Raw genomic sequence first — 11,149 nt, 5'->3', positions numbered from 1 at the left:
AGAAGAAGGGATCGGTTGGTAGGACACGTTCTGAGGCATCAAGGGATCACCACTTTAGTATTGGAGGGCAGTGTGGAGGGTAAAAATCGTAGAGGGAGACCAAGAGATGAATAGACGAAGCAGATTCAGAAGGATGTAGGCTGCAGTAGGTACTGGGAGATGAAGAAGCTTGCACAGGGTAGAGTAGCATGGAGAGCTGCATCAAACTAGTGTTCGGACTGAAGAAGAAGACGACAACATACTGTCCATACAAGTTGGTTGTTAATTCATAAATTATAAAATATGAAAACTGTCTACAACTGAATGTTTCGGAAAATTGCAGAAATAGTGTGTCACATTGTAAACCGTAACTCTTTCGACTCAATAAAATTACAGACCATTGCGCTGCTTCTGTCTAAACCTGCTTTTAACTACAGTCGTGTTCGAAAAGTTCTTGTAGATATGGTAACGGCTTTCTAGCAGAACACAGCTTTGTTTCTCTTTATCTAAGTCTCAGTTGCGACATCGTGAGTAGACATTTATTTATTCCTCAGATTATGCATAAAAAACCATGTGTCCGTCTCCAGCCAGTACTGAATGCTGCATAACGTTTATTTTCTGGCGGATCTGCTCTGATTCTTGTGATGTGGGGTTGTAGCTTTCTTCATAAGTTTTATTGTACGTTTCGTTTTTTTGATGATCACAAGCAGTAAAGCCGCAAAGTGTGGTGAAGTAGCAGAGAAATCTCTTTGTTAAATCGAAACAGCTAAAAAGCCAACTCACATTAATCTGTGGTATCTAGACGTAATATGCACATCGTTTGACTATTATAGGAACAAACGAAAGGAAATGGTTTTATCGATGCAGCTTATTACTACTGAGTACGTGAACATCTTACAACCGAGTCCCCGATCGATGATCCAAACCACAGATATGCACTTGAGGACAAACACAGTACAACAGGTTTTCAGATTGTCACAGTTCACGAAAAGGCATGTTTTATCACGTCTCCTCATCGACGTTCGTACACGATCAAAAATCCAAAGCGTGTTCCCAAAGCGTTGATAACGATCCATATAGCGGTCCAGGTGTTCATTGATCCTGTAAACAGCGTCGGAACACACCAAAGCCTTTAAATAACCACACATAAGAAAATTAAACGGATTCAAGTCGGGGACGTGGGAGGCTGTTGTATTGTCGAGCCGCGTCGAGTACACTTGTCGAAAATTTGTGCTACCTATTCCCCATTAGCCACAAGAAAGTGTGTTGGTGCGTCATCACTTATGTACCAATTCAACGTAAGGAACATCAGCAGCATTATCTGCGCCTCAGACGTTAACAGTGTTGTAGCACTGGCGTGCATACGTCGTATCAGGGAAACCATTGGTTTCCGGACGTAGTTTATTACGAGTATTTGCTTGTTTCATTCTCCCCTTCGCTCCCCTTTCGTAGCGGAACGACCTGTAGACTGACAGAGCCATCTTGTGGAGATCAATGAGCAGAGTTATCGTATTCATCATTACGCCACTTGAGTTCCTCAGCAACCTCTCTGCAGTTTACGGAAGTCCCCTGCCTGTGGGACGCCTGCAGCGTGCGTGGGTTTCGACAACCACCCTTTCTCCCAGTTATCGATCTCTGTTCGGCGCCACCTCATGTAAGCCGGCTGCCCTTTTCTGAAGCTGAAGTTCGCCTGTTTTACTGGGAAATTAAACCAAACTTTATTTTCGACCTGTTCTTCCGCTGCTATAGACGGTTTAGTGGATCTCAAAGTTCATATTAATATAATCCTAATGGTTTAATACGCAATTATATAGCTTTTCCTAAATCAAGTAGACATTTAAATACGTATCAGCCATTGCTTGAAAATGCTCCAACACTTTGTTAGCGTATCTCAGACTGCAGTAATGTTCAGTTCCAACCGTCAGATATTCATAAAATACATTTCGCCGCATTACTATTTCCGAACTGTTCACAAAACATGCAGAAACTGTCTAGATTGTTACGGAGTAGTTTGTGAGGAATGAGGGAGAGCACCATGGTTGAATAACAGTATTAGAAAGCTACTACTAGAGCAAACAAACCCGTGTCTCATATTCATCCCTGCTTAAAAACAGTAGTCAGATCTAACCTGTCGAGTTGTAAAACAAACTGAAATGTTTTTGTCCCATTTTTAATTTGCGAAACAGTGATGTGTCCGGATCATCTTGGCGATAAAACGAAGACCGAAATACTAAATTCTCTCCACCGAAATTGCTTGAACGAAGTCACATCGGAGTTCCGACGTTCGACGGCTACACAGATGTAAAAATGTCACACATAGAAATAAATGAGTGCGGAATGAAAATCGAGTAGTCTCTCGATAAAGGAAAGAGCACACGTAAAGAACGGGTCCTGATGAAATGCACGTTAGGTTCCATATCGAATATACGGAATAAACTTCTAGGTAGAGTTTGTCCTAGGTTTGTGGAACAATGAAGGGTGCCAAGCGAATGTAAGTACGCAGGAGTATAGGTCAATCTCATTAACGTCAATGTGATAAGAAATTCTAGAACATATCTTTTGCCTGTGTAAATATGTTTTCCACAATCGTCGATAGAGTAGAATCTAGCTTGCTCGGTTCACTTTGGAGATCTGTAAGATGGAAGGTGGCAGCACACAAGTTGATGGTGCGTTTCTCTTCCTGAAAGCCTCTGTTAGGGTTCCGCACCATCGCCTTGTAACTAACGCATGCGTACCTAACGTCTGAACGTACATTTGATTGGATCAAAGACTTTCTAGCAGACAGAACTCAGAAGGTCTTTACAAATGGGATTTTCCGAAAGTGAGTGGAGTGTCTGGCGATCCTCAGAGTAGCGAAGTGCGACAACCAGTGTTAACTGGCGGCAGAGTCGCATAAGGGAGGTGGTGTAGAAAAATGTTGCAAAAGGCAGATTTGCGGATAGCGAGTGCTTGGTGCAGAAGTGGGACAGCTGAAGCTCATCATAATTACATGCTTGACAATAGACGAGGAAACCCGGTACAGTTTGACCACACGATCGGTGAGCAGTCAACGCAATCGTTCAGTCGTCAAGTACCTAGCAGTGTATTATGTCCGGAGTAATTTTAGGTGGATCGACCAGTTAAGGGAAGACATGTCCATTCGACTCGTCACACAAGAAAAAAATTTAACCACAATACAGATCGCTTATAAAACTCTCATTTGCTACAGGAATGTTCGTCTTTATCGAGGGTTCCTCTGGTCTCCACGGGTGTATATAGTCACGGCAAGAGCGTCACAGAACTGAAGTGCTCGTCAAACCCCAACGGTAGACCCTCCAAGGAAGGTGCACTGCATGGAGAACAGTCTTAATTTTCAAATTCCGATAGCCGGTGAAGAAACATATTGCTTCCTCCAATATACGTGTCACATGATGACAGCAATGGTAAAACAGAGAGAATGGGGCCGACGCAAAAGGGCACTTTCAGTCGCTCCTTCCAAGGAATCCGCGAATGGAACAGGAAGAGGATAACATGTTCATTTTACTATACTATGAGCCGCGAAATATACCGTGTATATTAGTCGTATATCACATTAACCACTTTCTGTAATGTCTAAACAACGTACCTTTCAGTTCATTACTTCGTGGCATACATCTACCTCTTTGTGCCTTCGAGGCCTTGAGATATTCATTTTGAGGTAGTTCATCAGGAGACTCACAATTTTGATATCTGTTGTACATAGGATTCTGCTTCGAGGAAAACATAATTTCTTGGTTTTTTTCTGTTTTCCCGTAGATGTTTCGTCGATGTTACACCATTACCAGAATAAGTACATTAAGGTGAAACATTTCGGTGAATCTGATGGGTATAATACCAACATACATGAAATTTAATTCTTTATTGATTTACATTTTACAGTACGAAAACGACAAACCTCTGATGACTTAAAATTACGTAAACATGTAAGGACGAACACAAGAGCCACGAAATTGTCTTTTACCGAAAGCAGATATTTGTATGTACCGAGATTCAGCACAAGTTTTAAGGGCAGCTTAACTGTGATATTTATATAATGTGCATTTCTTTCGGTACGGTACGCCAGCACGGAATGCTTAAAAAGTTCAAAAACACATTTTATTGCTGGTTAAGGTAGTGCTATCGGCACGCGTGGACAGCGCGCTTACCTAATATGTTCCAAAACACCATGCATAAAAACGAGATTCTAGCGGTGCTCATACCTCGGGTTCTGTTGGTGACAGAATGGTAGGGTCAAGTGTTTTGGATAGCCCTTTGGCTAGAGACAATTTGTATATCCAACAGAAGTATCACCTTAGTGTCAGTATCCAATGTACGGGGTCGATGGATGAATATTACACACTTCCTCCTGCTCATGCAAAAGGAGCAAATCGGTCGATTCCTTTTACATTTGATGTGGCTTGCGGTGGGGCTGACGGGGCTTAGGTCGCGGGCATTTCCTTAGAAATACCAAAATGAGGATTTATACTATTTTTTCGTACCAATACCGAGCCGCTGATTCCAAGATGGCTATGCACAGGAAGTGTGTGAAATTTTTGGGAAATTTTTAAAGGCGCTGAGGAAAATAGAACGAGATTTTCCGCTTGAATGTTATGTACTAGTTTGTCTGAGGGTCAGGGCAATCAGTCTGTTGTAGAGGATCTACTGTTTAATGTAGAATCTAAGAAGCTACTTACTCACCAGTTTTCATTTACATGCAGCCATTCACGTCGAGTAAATAAAGTTGAATGCGAGACAGTAGTAACTCTGACTCCGTGGAACTCCTACATTGAGTCTTTTGTATCTCTAACTCTTATGCAATTGGACTTCCGAGTTTAATTTTGTTCTTACGCCTGATACGCTGCATATTTCAGAAGTATTGCCGTCTTCATATCACTGAACCAGCTAATGAGTTTCTAAAGAAAATATTATCTGCGATCGCTGCCTGTGAGCCACTGATTAACCACAGACTGATACATGCATAACAAATATAATACAGTTATGCTTTTACATAAGTAGCGGAGTGAAGTGTGTGCACGGTACGCAAACACATGTTCACGTAACAACGTGCGTATCACAGCGAAGCCGACGAAAATTGCGTGACGAACGGACGTCACGTCGCGTCCGTAGAACCATACGGGGTGAATGGTTCTCTGTGAGTCAGATCGGCGTCCATTTGAAAGTGCGGCGCCAAGAGCCCTTTTCTACCAAACTGTATGGAGACAAATGAGCTGCACAAGATTGGGCAGACGGTAACCGATTCCCATCCACAGTGTCTGCCTGCGACGTGGATACTCGGTGTATTTGCAAGTCTCTGCTTTAGAGATCGACACGGCCTCCTAGCCGAGGACGTCAGCTGCGGGCCCTGGACGCCTACTGGCCGAGTGGTGGTGCGCTGAGTCACGCGGGCGTCGGTTGGGTTGCCTACCGGGCAGGAGATTGGCCGCTCGCGCGTGGCCGCGACCCCTGACCCCGCGGCGGACCCCGCCTTGCTCGCCGGACCTGACCTATGGGGCGCGCTTGCTTGCGCAATACCGGGAGTGGCCACGTGTCCAGGCTCGCGGGTGGGGAGCCGCTCGCGTCTCGTCGGCCGCTACCGTCCCGTCCCGTCACGTCCTTCTATTTTTCCCTCCTTTGCGGGGCGGCTTCGTTTTACTTTTTTGGTGCCCCGCCTGGCTTTGCGGACACGGTAGGTAGGGGCCTGGTAGGCCGCATTAATCGGAGTATAAAAGCTGTGCTGGGGGCACGGCGTGCTGACAGTCCCTCCCCTCGTCACCCGGGCCGCTTCAGCTGAACCCCTCGCGCGAGATGACTCCAGAGGTAAGAAAAAACTACCGCCTTTCTCCTTTCGGCTTACCAGCGCTTCGCTTCAATTATCGGAACTTCAGTTCACGAAATTGTCGTGATAGACTGAACTGCAAATTGTTTACTTTAAGAGACATGCTGCCACCGAAAATAAGTTGCCAATTACTTTGAACCTAGTGGAAAACTGTTCACTATAGTTGGAGTCAAGAACGATGGAGGTCGAGTTTAGGCTCATTCTGCGCATCTACGTCACGCATTCTCAGACAGACAATGAGCGTTCAGAAGTGTTCTGAAGACACTAGTGTGAATGCAGTAGCTAATGCGATTAAAATGATCGTAGCGAGTTGTTTACTGAATTTCTATTCCATTTGTTGCGAGTTGTCATCACTTATAGCGGTGGTAAGTAATAAATTCTGCATACGCAAGCGAGAGACATAATTTGCAGGATATACGCTGTCTTCAAGCGAAAAGCACGCTTCATGCGCGTACCGCAACTGTTGCTTGGAATCGCAAACAATGCAATCCCCGTCCGAGCCTCGACATGCGCGAACCGCCATCGTACAGGTTGCTACTTGAGTTACTGTATCGCTTTTGATTTTGGCTCGTATACAATGTCCTACATTACCGTATTTACTGGTTGGCACCGGCTCTGTAACTGTGAGTTACAGGATTGATAAGTGCGAGGAAACGGCTTGTGACGAGGAAATTATTTCACATGATTGCTTGACAGTTCATACAATGAACAGTTTTTTAAAATAAAAGTGTTAAAACTATTAAAATGAAACTGGTTGAAATGATCAGTGGTCGGCTGTAGCTGTATTTGTTCAGGTCACTTACAGACTTTTAAGTTGCATCTTCTGGTGTAAATATAACGCTATTTCATAGGTTAAAGAATGCCGCAGAGTAACAACTGGCGTGACTAGGTATAGCTTTCACACCTCCTCAATTGATAAAAGACGACCTTCAATGTATAAAAGACAATCGTCAGTGATGAATGTCATGTCTGTTTTGGGTCGCGAACTGTATAGTTTCCGATTTAAAAAAAAAAAAAAAAAAAAAAAAAAAAAAAAAAAAAAAAAAAACGGTATTGTCAGCCTATTTCAAGCGACAAAATGCCCCTCATACATGTTATTCAGGGAAGTACTGCGCTCTGTAATGACAAAAGCAGACACGCTCATGTATATTTTCCACCAACGAACAGCTGGCCGATGTGGCCGAGTGGTTCTAGGCGCTTCAGTCTGAAACCGCGCAACCGCTAGGGTCGCAGCTTCGAATCCTGCCTCGGGTATGGATGTGTGTGATGTCCTTAGGTTAGTTAGGTTTAAGTAGTTCTAATTTCTAGGGGACTGATGACCTCAGATGTTATGTCCCATAGTGCTCAGAGCCATTTGAACCATTTGAGCCATCAAAACTCAGCACAAAAAACTGGTATAACGTGATTGCGAATGTGTGAAAGACTGCCGGAGGAGAATAAAACAAAAAAAGAGAGCGAAGAGTGAACCAGGTGTCGAATAAGACCTCCTGCTTCCGTCGACTCGCCCCCTTACCAGAGCTGTCTGCCCACATTTGCAAAGACAATTTTGAGGTCCTGGTTGTCACTCTAAGCAGGGAGGTAGGAGCCACCCGCTCCAGGGAGCTCCGATGCTCAAACTACTATTCCATTCTACGTTTTGCTCAGTTCTGCAGCTAAATTCCAGTCGTCTTAACTACACTAAGTACCCTATCCTTTCAGCAACGGAGTCAAACGATTTCTATCGACTGCGGAACGTTTCTCATATGGACTGTAATTTTACGATGCCCATTGATGTGGAAATAGAATCATTCTGCGACAGACTACAGAAAAATTCTACCGCTGCCAACGAACACAGTGTAAGAACGGTGAAGGCATAGTAAAAGAAATCAGAGCTCGTACGGAAGGATGTAAAGTCTCTTTTCCCTCTCGTTCCATTAGCAAGTGGAACAGGCAAGCGAATCACTAGAGTGGTACAAGATAGGCTGTCCTACGTCATGAATCTTTGCAGGGTACGAGTATAGATGCAGATGTAGATCTGAATTTCTTCGACGTCATCCGTCACCATTAGCGAACTGCACAAATTCAGTCCAATGCTGCGACAGTTCTTTGATGGAGTCCTAAATGGATTTTTTTCCGCAATGCTTTGGCTTATATCTGAAGTCCACTATAGGACCCTTACGTGACTAACAAAGTTACAAACATAGCAGTACCGAATATTTTGTTTACGTCAGGAACAAGGGGCTATTAAACAGAGGAACACAATGCCGCCAACTTTTTTCTCAGATGAAACTCCTACTAGAATAACTAAGTGGATATTAGGAAACAAGCACTCCGGTTCACAAACGTTCTATTGTTCAGGCGTCTCGAGGACAGGTAGTTCACATTCACGGACTTACTGTGACGGAACATGGAGAAGGCGGTGGTTATATGCAGCATCTGGCGGGCAGGCAAAAGTCGTGGAGCTGCCGACCTCCCATTATTCAAATGGCTTGCGATGAGATTAAATGCAGAGATCGGAAAACGATATGAGGCTCTCAGAAGAGGTCAGGGTTTAATTTGCCTGTTGGGCAAGAAGTAGCGAACTGAGCGGTGATTGGAGAAGTGGAGAGAGTGTCTGAACCAACACTTTAGCGACCCTGTAGTTACGGCCACTTCCTCAGGGTCAGGCCCACACACCAGCCAATAATTATGGCGATAGCACCGGATGTACAGAAGTGTGTGTGCGGGGAAGGGGGGGGGGGAGAATTGATAGCCGCGGGAGAGTTAAAACATATAGTGTGCTAGTTACGAGGACGCAAACGTTACAGTTTAAGTAGCGTTCGCTGTAATATGAGAGCATTAAGTAGATGTGGAAAATCTAGCCCCATTGAAAACACAGTTTAACCTCCGGGATTACCTATCGCGATGTGTTGGCTAACGCTAGACTTCTGTGGAACTCTTAAGGAAAATTTCATTGCAGAAGTTGAACGATATTTTTCCCGAGTTAGGTACCTTGTTATCCACCTGTCGAGCCTTCACACTGGGGCTGCAGTTCTGGGGACAGCGAGCTACATTCCCATCCGGCCATCCTGATTTAGGTATTCCGTGGCTCCCCCAAAACAAAAGCCGCTGTGGTTCTTTCGGGAAAGTAACTGTTCTCGTGCATCTTCTGTCGGAACTAGTCGTACGTCTGTAATAGCCTCATTATCGACGGAATGTTACATCCTAATCCCCACTCTTTCCTTTTGCAGATACGTGGAAACACCGACTATTCGAGTCCCGGTCTGACACAGTTTTAAATTTCAAAATGGCGCACGTTTCTCTGCAGAGCAGAATATTAATTATGATTACTGATCGTTTATCTGAAACGTCATGCAGCCACGGCAGTTGACAATATAAACCCACTAGCGTGGCGCCACAGATTTTAAATTAATATCGCGTTAAAATTTCTTATAAATTCGGATACGCAAATTTTCTGACTGAGCAAGGTGTGTGTGGCTCGGAAGTTTGTGGAAATTATCTGTGGATATGAAATTGCTTTTGCAGTTTGTTCCAGTAGGAACCTGGAAGTCAGGGATCATAAAAGAGTTTATTTATGTAACAGAAAATTACTCAAATGTTTATTTAGAACGGTTATAGCTACAGGTTGCGAGACGACGGCGGAAAAGTGTGCAATAGGTTACGTGTGCATATCGATGAACTTTTATTCAGTGCAGGGACTCTGTTTGTGGTTGTATGCGATACATCACACTAGTTTACGAGGAAGGCATCCAGACGTGCCTTCACTAGTCCAAGCAGACTTATCTACTATAGGTTAAGATTATTTTTCTTTCAACGTGTTGCCCTCAGTTTTTCCTTAACTTAGTGCAGCACGTTTCGGAGTTGCATTTTCTATGACTACATCGTTGTTTTTGAGGGTTACATGTGCTTCAATTTATGTCCTATCATTTACCAGTAAGTAAACGACAAAGTCTTAGTTTTTCATGAAATCCACCTCTGATGAGATAAATGAATTAAGTGTTGTCAAGTTACCTTCATTTGACCATCAAAATTTAATGTTCCACGTTTGCGCTTAACACTCCAAATAATCCAACATGTTTATAACAGTACTGCATGAATAATTTAATTTGTAATTCTGTGATCTTCTAAAGAAGAAGTCGTATTATTATCGCGTACATAATGTGCAGTAAAGGCACGAAAATAAAAATAATTTCGTAACTACTGTGATTACTGTTACTGTGAACTTTTAAATTTTATTTCATCTGTTTGTGTATACAATAATAACGTAACCTTCGCTTCCTTAATACATCCCAGAATCAAATTAAAGTTTGCGATGTTAATAATGTGATACAGCCATAAGCACGTTATATTATTTGAAGTGTAAATGCAGATGTCGAAGTCTTTCACCTATTTAGAAGGTGAACATCTCGTGGCTAAATGAAGGTATCCATTAATAATACGTCATTTTTTTATCTCGTGTGATATGTCACTTATTTACTGCTAGGTAGTAAACTGCAACAGTTGTAACTCCTGAAAATCATAAGCATAGTTTTTGAAAATAGATGTGTACCGCCGAGACATATTGGATTCAAACAGATAGATTAAAAATTATGACTGCATATTATTACCATCAAAAGTACTGCTAACCTATAAGTTACGGGCTCGGAATGACGCACTTGTGACTGTGTAGTGGAGAGGCATGGACAGTCCCGCTTGTAGAGGACCACTTGCTCTGATATTTCTGAAGACGTTTCGAAGTGGACAACATTCTCAGAATGAAGAGCACAACGTAACTTTCATAGTACTGTTCCGTGGGTTGTGGCGTTCGCGGAAACCGAACTAGCCGCACACTATAGTTGTTTCTAAATTCTATCAATAGGGCATTTTCCCGGGTTACTTCACACTAAATTACTTTAGTGGTCTGGTCTAGAACGTTTCGGCGTCGCAGAGAAGCGCTCGGTTTTATCTGTATACTTACATTCACTTTCGCTGTCTCTTGTACGGTGTCTTGTCTTCAATACAACGCGTTACCTAGTTTAAGCTTTCAGCTCAAATCTCGCTCCCTGTAAGCCTACGAAGTTTTTTTCTGAAGTTCAATTTGACATACACGGCGTTCTACGTGCACCACAGCAGATATTCAGTTAATCTCCCGACGTTATTTGTAGTCCAAAATTTCACGTTTACGCAACTGATATTGTTTTATTGTAACTGTTACTGAAGGAATGGTGAGGCACGTTAAACATTCTACAAAAAATTTTCGTCACAACAAGATTATAAGATTGGTGATGCAACGGTGGAAATAAACTTGACAGGGTATCTCGATTGGAACACACGGAAAGGAAGACTGCTCACGCCAGTTTACACGAGTGATCCAATTTT

General features: G+C 43.2%; 1 protein-coding gene across 1 annotated transcript in view; it reads left to right on the top strand.

The window, feature by feature from the left end:
- Positions 1–5,692: 5,692 nt before the first annotated feature.
- The window catches only part of LOC126203605 (uncharacterized), a 381,760-nt gene continuing 376,303 nt past the window's right edge, over positions 5,693–11,149 (top strand). The window contains exon 1 of the mRNA XM_049937973.1: positions 5,693–5,793. Coding sequence (XP_049793930.1) covers positions 5,782–5,793 — 12 coding nt within the window. The 5' untranslated portion in view covers positions 5,693–5,781. The remainder of the gene's footprint in view (positions 5,794–11,149) is intronic.

This window comes from Schistocerca nitens, chromosome 9 (genome assembly GCF_023898315.1).
Source record: "Schistocerca nitens isolate TAMUIC-IGC-003100 chromosome 9, iqSchNite1.1, whole genome shotgun sequence".
NCBI classification, from domain to species: domain Eukaryota; kingdom Metazoa; phylum Arthropoda; class Insecta; order Orthoptera; family Acrididae; genus Schistocerca; species Schistocerca nitens.
Note: the sequence above shows the minus strand (reverse complement) of the source record. Positions and strands in the feature narration are given on the sequence as shown.